This window comes from Rhineura floridana, chromosome 11 (genome assembly GCF_030035675.1).
Source record: "Rhineura floridana isolate rRhiFlo1 chromosome 11, rRhiFlo1.hap2, whole genome shotgun sequence".
NCBI lineage: Eukaryota > Metazoa > Chordata > Lepidosauria > Squamata > Rhineuridae > Rhineura > Rhineura floridana.
This window is the reverse complement of record NC_084490.1, coordinates 71,636,056-71,650,378: the sequence shown is the minus strand read 5'-3', so window position 1 is coordinate 71,650,378 and position 14,323 is coordinate 71,636,056. Positions and strand designations below refer to the sequence as shown.

Here is a 14,323-nt window from a genome sequence, read left to right as displayed (position 1 = left end):
CTGAGCATGTGGTGTGAAAGACTCCTTTTCCTAACATTTTGGCTTGTTTTTCTCTGATTGTGTATTCTTATTGTTTTTACTATATTTGTAAGCTGTGCTGAGCTCTGTTTTTAACAGCAAAAGGGCAGGATATAAATTCTCTTAATCAATCAATAAATACTCCATAGTGTTGGAAACTAGAGTCTAGGCATTTAATGTTGCTTTTAAAAAAAAGATTTCTCACATCTTTCCCCAGTTTTTGGTGGTAATTCCTAGGCACAAAAACAAAACAACTGGACAATCCAAATATTAATACTTATAAGTTTATAAGTGACAGTTTTCCTGCTAAGTACCTGCATGTCATAAGCAGGGGTAGTCTTATACGGCGAGTATATCCCAAACTCTATATTTTAACTGGAAAAGTTGGGGGTCGTCTTATACGCCCAGTCGTCTTATACGCCGGAATATACGGTCTATTATTGTACTGTAAGATAACTATACAGTGAATTCTTCATGGGTCCCTGGTATTTCGCTCCTGCAAAGCAGGAGGTATGCCCATGCCACTTTGCAAAGTTTTCACATCTGCTTTTTGATGGAGGGGGATGCTTTAACATCCACCCACACTTATTGTGTAGTAGTATTTGCAAAAAATAACTTCCAGGGACTAACTGATTTCAGACAAACCCACTACAGCAAAGATGAATCCTAGTTGCTAAGAAAAAAGAGCAAACTATGGAGATTCCAAGCACGGGGGGGGGGGGGAGTCAGAAGCAGGAAATGTGCAGTAAAAGAGAGCGGAGAACAGCAGATCTTTAACACCCCAAAGATTATTATTGGCTAGTATCCAAACAAATAGCTTATTGCAACTCTGACTTCACTCACTGGCTTAAAACGCTAACAGACAGGAGTAGCCAGACTGGCTCATTTAACAGAAATCACTTAGAAAGGTACCTGCACAGTTTGCTCCATAACTTTCTTTTTAGGAGGACTAGAAACTTACTTTTTTTAAAAAAATGGTCATAGTAAGTGGTGTGAGCACCACTGAAGGACTTTGCAGGTGCCATGGCATCTCTGGGTTGCCCCCCCCCCAAGTTTAGTGTTATGCATGAATCAGGATATCAATCTCTCCATCAAGTCTTCCTGTGGGAAAACTTTTTAGTTTTACTTTGATTCAGCAAGTGCCTTTTATACTCAAGAGGGGAAAGAGTTCTACACTTTTGAGCATAAGTACAGCTTTAGATAATTCAGGAACTTGCCCTGAGGGTCATTATGTTTTACAAATCTTTTGAAAAATGATTTAAAAATCAAATGCTTTGAGAATTATTTTAACCTACAGCTACAGACGTTTCATTTTTCCAACAAAAGATAAAGTTTTGAATATAAGAGCCTAAGTAGTGATATGTTAAAGACCCCCTCTCCTTCATCTTTAACCATTTGGGTTGTTTTTTTTAAAAGTACCTACTAAATTTCACTGGAACACTTCAAGAACTCCAAATGGGTGAGCAATACCCATTCTCCTAACAAAACCCTTATGTTTGCAAAGGAGGAGGCAGCAACTAATAGTAGGAGTTCACAAGACAACTTATGGGGCTTGTTCTTAGGTCCTTCTGCTTTGCAACAGTAAGGGTTTTGGGTTTTTGCTAGGGGGTGGGAGGGGAGGGAAGAGACCACCAGAGGAGGACTAGCTAGTATTATGGGGGCAAGGCAAAAAATACATACAGGCACACAAGGCTGTTTTTACCCTTTAACCTGCCCAACAGAAACCAAAGAGGAATCTTTCCCAATGTATACTATCTAAAGCTACTTCCACGGGTTAAGGAAGATGGTAAGTATTGTTATTCCAGCTATATGTTGGATCTGGCAAGTCATTGAATTCTATTTGATTGGATGTCAATTTGTCAATCATATTGCTTCTGGGACACTCAGTGGATAGCCTGAGATGGTCCTGGTTTCTCTTTGGCCAAGGGAAGTCTGTCTGTTCATTCAGTGTCAATGGGCCCTGTGCATCCCCGTGCATGAAATAAGGATGCTGCTGTCCCATTAAAATCACAGTAACTATGTTAGAGAAAGAAAGTTAGAAAATTACTGTTTTTCTTTTTATTCATTTTCTGATTATCTCCTATTTCTTTATCTTGATTCCTGTTATAAACAATCTTGAGATAGAAAACTGGAGTTAAAAGACCTTACTTGATCACAGAGCAATTTAGACATGAGTGAGATTAAATGTTACTTGGCTGAACACAAGGGAGCTGACTCAAGTCTGCTTCTTCCTCATTAAGATACTTCAGTAAAGATTTCTTGATTTCCACATGTCCAGATTTGGGGAACCCAGCATGCAGTGACATACATAAATTACACAAAGGGCATCTGTCAGGCAGTCCAACCTCACAGGAAAGGCAGGAACGAGTGGCTAATGCCATTGTAACACTATATAGCTTTCTGCAACCAAGGTTATCCTAAACACATTTGCTTGGAAGTAAGTATTCTTTAAATCAATGGGACAACTTTTGAACATTTAACTGGATGTTTAATGTTTAAAACCGGAACATTTGAAACTGGAATATAGAAAAAGCAGTCATGATAACCTTAAGAAACTTCTTTTACAAGCAACTACAATTTTCATAGCTGAAGACAGCTCTGTGCACTCCCAATAAAGGAAGCTACCCTTGGGCCCACCAACTTTCATTCCCCTTTTTTGCCATTAGGTGATTTCTATCACTTGACAAACTGCCCAGCACATTATGATTGAGCTTCAAAAAGTTCCTTAAAGAGTAAGTTCCTAAATATTTCCTTGAAAGAAGGCACAACAGAATTCTGTGTTTACTAATGTCACAGTTCAAGTTTACCAGTCCTTAAAGAGAGAGTTATAGAACAAAGTAGAATCACAGAATAGTAGGGTTGGAAGAGGCCTATAAGGCCACGGTGTCAATCCCCTGCTCTGACATGTGAATATGGCAGACCTGCTTTAAGAAGTTGAACTCTGTAAGAGTAATATTTCATTTTTCTGCTACGACAAAGTATTTAAATTGTGACTGTTTCTCACACCCTGCAAAGCTCTATACTTGTGCCTTTCAGATAGAAGTACAGGACTATCATAGCAGAATTAGCTGTAAGAAAAAGAGTGATCAAATCAATCAATCAATCAGGAACACCAGAGGAAACAGTTGCTATGAATTAAGTCTTCAGTTACAATAGTTCATTTCTTATACTCCCTCATTTAAAGTGCAGAAATTCTAATACAGTAATAATTCATGGACTTCATATCTATATTTATTCAACTGTATATCACACACAAAACCAGTTCTCCCCAGAGCAGATTCAACACCATCATTTGGCAACATTCATGAAAAGTTGTAAAGCTAAATCCCTATAGCTATCTCCACTCCAGATATGGTAGCGGTCCTAATCGCCAAGTCTGGAGGAACTTAGATGGTGGTACTTTATATACCAGACATCACACAATGCTTTCTCAATTATGAAACAGCAAAACACGTTTTTTAAAAAAAATTAAAGAAAGATCACAAATACGAGCACTCTGCACTCACTAGTTAATACAGAACTTAACAGTGGCAGAGGATACAAACACACACTCTCTAAAATAGGCTTCAGTAGCAGCAACACGCGCGCCCTTCCCTTCTATTGCGGCAGCGGTGGGGGGGAGACAGAGTCCGAAACAAGACCCTCTTCCTTGACCTCAGCGGCTGGAGGGGTCAACGCGGACCCCGCCCACTCACCGGCTATATACCGATTCCGGGTCCGAATAGCTCGCAGCCTATCAGGCTGAGCCACACCAGCGCGGCGGCCGCCACACCCGACCTGCCTCCAGTGGCGCCGGCTCCCACAAAGGGGGGGGGGAGATGAAGGGGGAAAGCAGCAGATGCAAGGCACAACACCCCCCTGCTCTTACGCGATTAAGTATCCCCCCGGTTTTTCTCCGTTTTCCCTCAGAGAGACAGACAGACCGACCGACCGAGCAGCCCTACCCTCTCCTCACCAGAAAGAGGAGGAGACGGCAGCCGGGGTCTGGGAAGATGGCGGCACTTCTCATGGTCGAGGCCGGTGGTGCTGCGGGGTAGGGAAGTGCGTGAGGTGGACGGGCGGTGGATTACCAGTCTCCCCACTCTCTCCCCCGGCCTCCAAAGGAATTCCACAGCGGCGGGTGCGTAAGCTCCACCGGCAGAAGAGACCCAGCCTCGCTTGTACCCGCCCCTCTTACAGAAACCTACACATACTTCCGGGTTCTAGGAGCGTTGGCGAGGCACGCCGGGAAATATAGTTTCAATCCGAGACGGGTTGGTTTATAGTTGGACGAGCGCCCTCTCTGGCTGTAGAGAGCAACAACAGCCTTTGGCGCTTGCGAACAGCCTGTTTTGCAGCGCTCTTTGGGAAGCGCAGGCAAGCTCCTACGGCGGGACCAGGCGTGTGTGTGGACTTCCCACAATGCGCTAGGAACTGGTCTGGGGTGACGGAGCGGTGCAGCCTTGGCTGGCAGAAACCCCCACCGAAAGAAAGAGTCCTCTGGGTGGGGTCAACTTTTTTTCTACGAGGAGAGGAGCAGAAGACTGTGTTAAGTAACACGGAAGGTGAGCGAGGGAGGAAGGAGGGAGTAAGCCTTGGGATCGGTCGCTTCTGAGGGCTGTAAACAGTCAGGGCCCAATATCTTCATATTAACTTCATTTTGGAGAACGTGGGTGTTTTCTGCCTTTATTTCATTCCAACCTTCCTTCAAGAAGCTCTTGGCAAGGGTCGGGACATATTTTCTTCTCTAGTGTTTTTCTTCACAACAAGCCTGTGAAGTAGTTCAGGCTGACAGGCCAAGTTCACCCAGTCATCTTTATACCCGTATGAAGATTTTCTTTCTGTCTGCTATAATTGGTTTTAATTTTATTGCTTTAAGTCTCTTTGGGTTGCTTTGCAAGGAAAGAGACTAATAATAAGAATTAACAATAATGCCACAATGTCTTCGGGTAGTGTGTTTGCTCATATAGGGAGGTTTACATAGAGTTATCCCCTTTTATCTCACAATACCATCAGGTAGGCTAGGCAGAGAGAGAAAGAGAGACTTACTCAAGCTTTCTCAGTAACAGGACTGGCACTCTCAGATACTGCTTAAGGTAGCAGGTTTTGGTGCCAAATTTCAAATTAATTAATTTATTACTAACAGTGAGGAGGGCACTACTTGAATTTTCTGTCTCAGATGCCAAAATACCTTGGACCAACCCAGTGAGCTTCAAGGTTCAGGAGAGATTTTAATCCAGGTCTCAAGTAGCCAAATCTAGTACTCACCACCTGAGCCCCTCGGACTTGTGGGGTGCTACCAGAGTGGGTGGGAACATTACAGCTTGTTCTTGGGTGAACATATCTGCCAGGACAAACACACCCTGTTGTACAGGGAAATGTAAGCCTGCAAGCATCCAACCTCCTCTTCTTCCCAGAACATTTTTTGTACATTGTGAACTACCTTGAAGTAACTTGCTTTAAAGGAAATTCTCCCATGTGAAGAGAAAAAGCACACTTTTGAGTGAATACCTAGCTAGGTAGAAGGTAAGGAAGAGATTGTCAGGTTCTGTTATAATTTTTGCTTTTGGTTCTAAACAAAGGAAATCTAAATATAGTATAATCAATTCACAAGAAAAAAATCATACATTCTGTTTCCAAATTTCAGTGGAGAGTGCTCAGTGGCTGTTCTGTGCTGCTCTCACCAAAAACGGCTGCACCCATGCGCAAGAGAGAGCAGACTCAGAAGAACCTCAAGGTTTGGATATGTACAAACAATATTTGGCGGGCAGGGGAGGGGAATCTAAGGAGGAGAAGCTCTCTCAAAACAGTCCCATAAGAATTAAATGAGATTGAATGTTGAGAAACTAATTTGGGATAAAACTGACATCTGGGTGGAGGATTAATAGAATGGAGTGGCTAGATAGGGAAGAGGAAACAGATGGTTATACCAAAAGTGTACAAAAAAGATCTAATTGTCTGAATAATTCATCTCCTAGACCATACTTTTTAACCTCTTTCTCAGGACTGCCTTTTGCCAGGGAGATGAATGTATTTGGCTTTTAGGTGTGTAGGGGGTTTTTTTATGTTAAGTTTTCATTGTATGAAATTTTTGTAATTTCTCTTTTTTTCCTTACTTGTATATTGTATTTTGTATTTGTGCATATTCTTTGTAAGCTATGTTGGGAAGCTTTTTGGCCACAAGACAGCCTAGAAATAAACTGTAACATAACACACAAACTGAAAAGCTATGTTTAAATGTCCCCAGGGATGAAAATGAGAACTGCCCATAGACATCAATGGAGAAATCCAAGATTTTAGTGCAACTGGAAATGAGCACGAGTTTATCTGACAGATTGGCCAGATACAAAAGGAGACATAGCTCCTTCAGCTACAAGCATTGTAGAGAAAAGGGAATGTCAGCAAGGGTAGTTCATCATTCAAGCAACACCTGCTAAAATTCTTGGACGCAATTACTGAAGATGCGGGAGCTCTTCCCATTGTGCATCTGGCCATCCTAGTGTCCAGCCCCCCACATGCAGTTAGAGAGATTGTGCTCTGGTTTTGAGTTGTCTTTTTTTCTTGGCTTCATTCCTATAACTTTTTCTTGGCTACAATTCCTACAACAGCATGAGAGAGAAAAATTAGCAGACGAAGCTCACTTATTTCTTTGCCAGGAAAAGCTTCACTTAGTCAGTTCCTGTGTATTGGGCTGCTGCTGATAAAGGCACAGAATCTGGGCTGCAGCAGATTCATAGAATCATAGAATCATAGAGTTGGAAGGGGCCTTGTAGGCCATCGAGTCCAACCCCCTGCTCACAGCAGGAAATCCACAGCTAGAGCATCTCCCGCAGATAGCTGTCCAGCCTCTGCTTGAAGACATCCAGCGAAGGGGATCCCACCACCTCCCTAGGCAGTTGGTTCCATTGCCGAACTGCCCTTACTGTCAAGAAGTTCCTTCTAATGTCCAATCTGAATCTACGCTCCTGCAACTTAAAACCATTAGACCTACTGCCTCTGGGGCAGTAGTGAACAAATCTGTACCCTCCTCTGTGAGACAGCCCTTCAGGTGCAATCATGTCACCCCTCAGCCTTCTCTTCACCAGACTGAACATGCCAAGTTCCTTCAACCTTTCCTCATAAGACTTGTTCTCCATACTGGCTATCATCCTCGTCGCCCTCCTCTGAACCCGCTCCAACTTGTCTATATCTTTCTTAAAATGAGGCGCCCAGAACTGAACGCAGTATTCCAGATGAGGCCTGACTAATGCAGAATATAGTGGGACTATTACTTCCCTCGACCTGGAAACTATAGCTCTGTTTATGCATCCCAAAACCGCGTTTGCCTTTTTTGCCGCAGCATCACACTGCTGGGTCATGTTCAACTTGCGATCCACTACAATTCCAAGGTCCTTCTCACACGCACTACTGCTAAGCCGGGTATTTCCCATCCTGTACCCATGCATTTTGTTTTTGTGGCCTAAATGCAGAATCCTGCATTTGTCTTTATTGAATGTCATTTTATTAATTTCAGCCCAATTTTCTAATCTATCCAGGTCCCTTTGGATTTTATTCCTGTCTTCCATTGTGTTAGCTATCCCTCCCAGTTTTGTATCATCCACAAACTTCATAAGGCTTCCCTCCACTCCATCATCTAAGTCATTGATAAAAATGTTGAAGAGTATCAGCCACAGGACAGAACCCTGTGGCACTCCACTCGAGACCTCCTTCCAGTCCGAAGCAGAGCCACTGACGACCACTCTTTGAGTACGGTTTTCCAACCAGTTGTGAATCCACCTGACAGTATTTCCATGTAGTCCGCATTTGACTAGTTTGCTAATCAAAAGGTCATGGGGGACTTTGTCAAATGCCTTGCTGAAATCTAGATAGATGACATCTACAGTATTTCCACCATCTATTAAGCTAGTGACCCGATCAAAAAAAGAGATGAGATTTGTTTGACAGGATTTTTTCTTGACAAACCATGCTGGCTCCTTCTAATCACAGCATTGTCATCTAGATAGTTGCCAATGGACTCTTTTATTATCCGTTCTAATATCTTTCCTGGTATCGAAGTCAGACTGACCGGCCTGTAATTCCCCGGATCTTCCTTTTTACCCTTTTTAAAGAGCGGGACGACGTTTGCCCGTCTCCAATCCTCTGGCACCTCTCCCGTTCTCCAGGATTTCTCAAAGATTATGGCAAGAGGTTCCGAGAGTACATCCGCAAGTTCCTTCAATACTCTGGGATGCAGTTCATCAGGCCCTGGAGATTTGAACTCATTTAGGTTAACTAGGTATTTCCTGACTATCTCCTTATCAATCTCGAACTGCAGTCCCAACCCCTTACTGAGATTACTACTGATGCAAGGTTGCACACTGTTCCCTTTTTTGGAGAAAACGGAGGCAAAATAGGCGTTGAGCAGTTCTGCTTTTTCCTCGTTATCTGTCAACATTTTGCCATCCTCATTGAGCAGCAGTCCCACTGTTTCCTTGGTCTTTCTCTTGCTTCGAACATATCTGAAAAACCCCTTTTTGTTGTTCTTCGCCAGCCTCAGCTCATTCTGGGTTTTAGCTTTCCTTACGCTATTCCTGCAAGCCCGAGCTGCTCGTCGGTACTCTTCCTTGGTGATGCGTCCTTCCTTCCATTCTTTATACATGCTCTTCTTTACTTTTACCTCCTCCACCAGTCTTCCGTGTAGCCACATTGGCTTTTTCCAATGTCTTCCGCTTTTCTTTCTCTTTGGAATTGTTTGCGATTGCGCTTTTTGTAATACGTTCTTCATGAACTCCCACGCTTCTTGGGCTCCTTTTTTCTTTAGTCTATCTAGCCACGGGATCCTACCCATCATTTCCCTGAGCTTGCTAAAATCGGCTTTCCTGAAATCCAAGGTCCGTATTTGACTATATTCTTCTTTGGCTTTCCCCAGAATCACGAATTCCAGCATTACGTGGTCACTTTCCCCCAAGGTACCGACTGCTTTAATTCCCGTGACCAATTCGTCCGTGTTAGTTAAGATCAGGTCCAGGATTGCCGATCCCCTTGTTCCTCCTTCTACTTTTTGAAAGAGGAAGTTATCAGCAAGGCCCATCAGGAATTTGTTGGAGGCTTTGTGCTTCGCAGAGTTTGTCTCCCAGCAGATATCCGGGTAGTTGAAGTCCCCCATCAGTACTACTTCTTGCCTCCTTGAGATTTCAGAGATTTGCTTAAGAAAGGCCTCGTCTACCACCTCTTCTTGGCCAGGGGGTCTGTAGTAGACACCTACTACCATGTCGGTTTTATTTGTTTCTCCATTTATTTTTACCCAAATGGTCTCTACCGGACCCCCTTGGTCGCTCTCTTGGATTTTCATAGAGGTGTATTTGTCTTTGACGTATAATGCTACTCCCCCTCCTTTTCTGTTGCTTCTATTCTTTCTGTAGAGTTTATATCCTTGAATGGCTATATTCCAATCATGGGAATCATCCCACCAAGTTTCTGTTATCCCTATGAAGTCATATTTGCCTTGATGCACTAAGACTTCAAGCTCCCCTTGCTTGTTTCCCAAGCTCTGCGCGTTGATATATAGACACCAGAAGTCTCTTTTGTCCCGATTGGATTCCTCCGTTAATATACCATGAGCTTTGCCGTGCATCCCTTTCTCCCTCCCAGTGTCTGCTGTACCGTTCAAATCGTTGCGTTTACAATCCGCTGTCTTTGGATCGGTCTTTAAGCTATCATCTCCATCCCCCGGAGGCTTTAGTTTAAATTGGGCTGCAACACACAGGAATTTGTACAGAGAAGAATCATGGGTGTAGACTGGCCAGGTGAAAAAGAAGGCAGGGCTTCTGCACCTTTAATAGTTGTGTAGAAAAAGACATTTCAGCAGGTGTAGTTTGTGTACTTCTGCACAACTGTTAATATTGCAGGAGCACTGCCCTCTTTTGCATCTGGGCACCCTACATGAGATCCAGTGAGAGAGTTAGTGCTGTTGAGTTTTCACAAGTTGCCAGGTCACATTGTAGAGATTTACTCTTACTTCACTGAGTAAGTGAAGATTCAGTTTCCTTCCCCATTTTTCTTAGATTTTGGCTGTTACACTGAGTATATTGAGGGGTCACAAATTATGATTTTTTTTTAAGGCTATTTGTTTGCTTTAGATTACAGTGGGTAATAGAACAATTTTAAAAAGAAAACAAAAACCAGAGTCAGCGAACACAGTCATTGTGAAACAAGAACAGTGATGAACTTGAAATTTCTCATTCACATTTGCCACTATCCAAAAGACTCTGCCTCTGTACCCAAGATATCTCAAACTGTGTGGAAACACACCAAGCAGGAAGATTGCAATATGTGGTTAGACTTATATGAGAGAAGCTGGTCCTTAAAGTATTCTGGTTCCAAAGTGTTTAGGAATCAAACCACACTTTGAGTTGGGCTTGGGAAGAAACTGGAAGCCAGTGAAATTGTCACAAAAGGGGAGTGATAATGCTTCAACCAGCCTGCCCTGTTAACGAGCTAATAATGGATGTGCTTGTGTGTCTCTTCACACTTACAGCTGAACCCATCAATGACTTAGATGACGGGGTGGAGGGAAGCCTTATGAAGTTTGCGGATGATATGAAACTGGGAGGGATAGCTAACACAATGGAAGACAGGAATAAAATCCAAAGGGACCTGGATAGACTAGGAAATTGGGCTGAAATTAATAAAATGAAATTCAATAAAGACAAATGCAAGATTCTGCACTTAGGCCACAAAAGCAAAATGCATGGGTACAGGATGGGAAATACCCGGCTTAGCAGTAGTGCGTGTGAGAAGGACCTTGGAATTGTAGTGGATCGCAAGTTGAACATGACCCAGCAGTGTGATGCTGCGGCAAAAAAGGCAAACACGGTTTTGGGATGCATAAACAGAGCTATAGTTTCCAGGTCGAGGGAAGTAATAGTCCCACTATATTCTGCATTAGTCAGGCCTCATCTGGAATACTGCGTTCAGTTCTGGGCGCCTCATTTTAAGAAAGATATAGACAAGTTAGAGCGGGTTCAGAAAAGGGTGACGAGGATGATAGCCAGTATGGAGAACAAGTCTTATGAGGAAAGGTTGAAGGAACTTGGCATGTTTAGTCTGGTGAAGAGAAGGCTGAGGGGCGACATGATTACACTCTTTAAGTACCTGAAGGGCTGTCACATAGAGGAGGGTACAGATTTGTTCTCTGCTGCCCCAGAGGGTAGGACTAGGTCTAATGGTTTTAAGTTTCAGGAGCGTAGATTCAGATTGGACATTAGAAGGAACTTCTTGATAGTAAGGGCAGTTCGGCAATGGAACCGACTGCCTAGGAGGTGATGGGATCCCCTTCGCTGGATGTCTTCAAGCAGAGGCTGGACAGCTATCTGCGGGAGATGCTCTAGCTGTGGATTTCCTGCTGTGAGCAGGGGGTTGGACTCGATGGCCTACAAGGCCCCTTCCAACTCTATGATTCTATACCTTACCAGTGTGTTCATGAAAATGTCACCTAGCAACCTTTAATTTGTAGATAATTTCACACCACAGTGGTTATTGCACTAGATTACAACTAATTTAGAAATACCAGAGAATTGCCGACATTGTGTTGCTTACTTGAGGGAATTGGAAAGAGCTAACATGCCAAATTCAAAATGTTTATTTACCCAAAATGGTGGATGCTATAAAAATGGTTATTATTATTATTACCGTATATTCCGGCGTATAAGACGACTGGGCGTATAAGACGACCCCCAACTTTTCCAGTTAAAATATAGAGTTTGGGATATACTCGCCGTATAAGACTACCCCTGCTTATGACATGCAGGTACTTAGCAGGAAAACTGTCACTTATAAACTTATAAGTATTAATATTTGGATTGTCCAGTTGTTTTGTTTTTGTGCCTAGGAATTACCACCAAAAACTGGGGAAAGATGTGAGAAATCTTTTTTTTAAAAGCAACATTAAATGCCTAGACTCTAGTTTCCAACACTATGGAGTATTTATTGATTGATTAAGAGAATTTATATCCTGCCCTTTTGCTGTTAAAAACAGAGCTCAGCACAGCTTACAAATATAGTAAAAACAATAAAAATACACAATCAGAGAAAAACAAGCCAAAATGTTAGGAAAAGGAGTCTTTCACACCACATGCTCAGTTCTAAATACTGTTGCAGCAAGTTTTACAAGTTCCTCCAGTATTCCACTGGTGCAGGCACTCAGACATTCAAAGTACTGTATGTTTCTTAGGTTTTATAAAAGCAGAGCTTTGCTTAACTCAAAATTTCTTCTCCCTTTGATAACCACATCTACACAGGTTCCACCTCCATACTCAAAATGAAACTGAGCCTGGAAGTGTACAACAACCCCACACATACCTTGCTAATTCGATTATCAATGCCAGGATGTCTGTCTTATCGACTCTACACACACACACACACACACACACACACACACACACACACACACACACAGACACACACAGACACACACACACACAGACACACACACAGACACACAGACACACACACAGACACACAGACACACACACACACAGACACACACACACACACACACACACACACCCCGGGCATCATGAAAGACCCAGTCCTGGGCTCAGAAAGAAAATAAATATCTGGTTCTCTTCAAAGTGTTGATAAGCCTCTTGTTTTAATTGAAATAATAATTATAAATTCTTGTTCTTATCACTAATGGGAGTTAATTATCTTGCATATGCTGCTGTTGCTTCTATGGCTGTAACGGAGTGAGGTTAAAGATAAGTGAAATGCAAATAGGAAAAAAAATACAGAAGGCAGTAACACTTTCCTAAATGTAATACCATACCAACCACAACAAGATTCCTATAAGGCAAAAAACTAAGCATCTCACAATCAGTCAGGATTCCTAACCAAAAATATGATAAATGAAGAAATATTTATATAAGTATAACTATCAAATATATTTATTATTTACACAAACTGTAAAGATATTTATAGTGCAATCCTAAATTTATTTATTCAGAAGCAAGTCCCAGCGTATTCAATGGGGCTTACTCAAACAGGGACAGAAATGCAACCTCAAGTGATAAGCAACTTCATTCACACAACCCAAAATTCCAAATCATGCCACTTTACACTGTTTTGCAACTGTTTATACTTGTTTTTATGGTTATTGGATTTTAAATGGCTTTATTTCTTGTTGTGAGCTGCCTTGGTTTCCAACCCTACCTCACAGGGGTGTTGGAAAGACTCACACACGCACACACTGCAGATGTATAAATACATACAGCCCATATAATAGTTTATTGTCAAACCAATTGGTCATTGCAGAAAAATCAGTATTAGTTTTTTAAAAATCAGTATTAGTTTCCTACAGAATAAAAACTGCAATACCTAAGTAAGCCCTGCCTACTTGCTTTAAAATAGGACTGGGGGGGGGGGGCAGAAAGAGAACACAAACACAATTCTTTTTTACATTCACTCCAAAGTCCCATTGATTTTCAGCACATTCATAATCATGTCTACTCAAAAGTAATTCCTACTGAATTCAATAGGATTTACTCTGGACATATGGGATTAGCACTGTTTTTACCCCCAAAAGCAGCTATTGGGAAGGTTTTCAAAACACTGCCCAGGATCTGACTCCTACACACAACAGGGGGAAAAACTGAAATGTATATACCTACCCAAGTTATGAGATTTTCAGATAAACAGGAGGGGAAACCACCATTTTCTGGCCTCGCAATTGCAGACACTGCCACCAAACAAACACTTCACTGATTGGCTGAAATCCTGAACGGGCGGGGTTAAAGCTACGAAGTGCTATACAGTAGTTTAAAAAAAGATTTAACCGGGGGGGGGGTGCCTGACGTTTTTATATATATCTTGAGAACCGCACCATCTAGAAATTTAATTTTTTTTAAAATGAAAGCTGAGAATCCGGGCCACCTAAGGGGCTAGCCGGGCGCTGGGTGGCATGCTTAGAATCTGGGTAAAACCCGGCTATCCAGGCAATATGGCAACCCTAATAAGACGACACCCGGCGTATAAGATGACCCCCGACTTTGGAGAAGATTTTCCAGGGTTAAAAAGTCGTCTTATACGCCGGAATATACGGTATTTATTTATACCCTGCCTTTCGGCCCAAGGCCCTCAAGGCGGCTTACAGAAGACACAAATATCAAAATACAATAAATCAATAAAATAAAGCAATACGATTTACAAACACAATTTACAAGAGTTAAATAACAATAACCATCACAATCTGCATTTCCAACTTAACACTTGCAGCGCTAAAATTGCCCCCAGGGTACCGTCTAAAAGCACATAAGTCCATGAGTCCACTACCTAGCTGGAACTAAGCAGG

General features: G+C 42.3%; 2 protein-coding genes across 9 annotated transcripts in view; one reads left to right on the top strand and one right to left on the bottom strand.

Moving 5' to 3' along the window:
* ERP44 (endoplasmic reticulum protein 44) overlaps window positions 1-4,205 on the bottom strand; it is a 47,257-nt gene extending 43,052 nt beyond the window's left edge. The window contains exon 1 of one of the 2 annotated variants that reach the window (XM_061589726.1): window positions 3,974-4,205. In XM_061589726.1, coding sequence (XP_061445710.1) covers window positions 3,974-4,027 — 54 coding nt within the window. In that variant the 5' untranslated portion in view covers window positions 4,028-4,205. Of the gene's footprint in view, window positions 1-3,569; window positions 3,673-3,973 lie in introns of those variants that run through there. The other variant, XM_061589727.1, reaches the window with a different exon arrangement.
* Window positions 3,742-14,323, top strand: part of INVS (inversin) — a 220,119-nt gene continuing 209,537 nt past the window's right edge. For 3 of the 7 annotated variants that reach the window (XM_061589716.1, XM_061589715.1, XM_061589712.1), the window contains exon 1: window positions 3,742-4,562. The gene's annotated coding sequence lies outside the window, so the exon portion shown is untranslated. Of the gene's footprint in view, window positions 4,563-5,644; window positions 5,735-14,323 lie in introns of all 7 variants that reach the window. The other 4 variants (XM_061589711.1, XM_061589720.1, XM_061589717.1 and 1 more) reach the window with 2 other exon arrangements.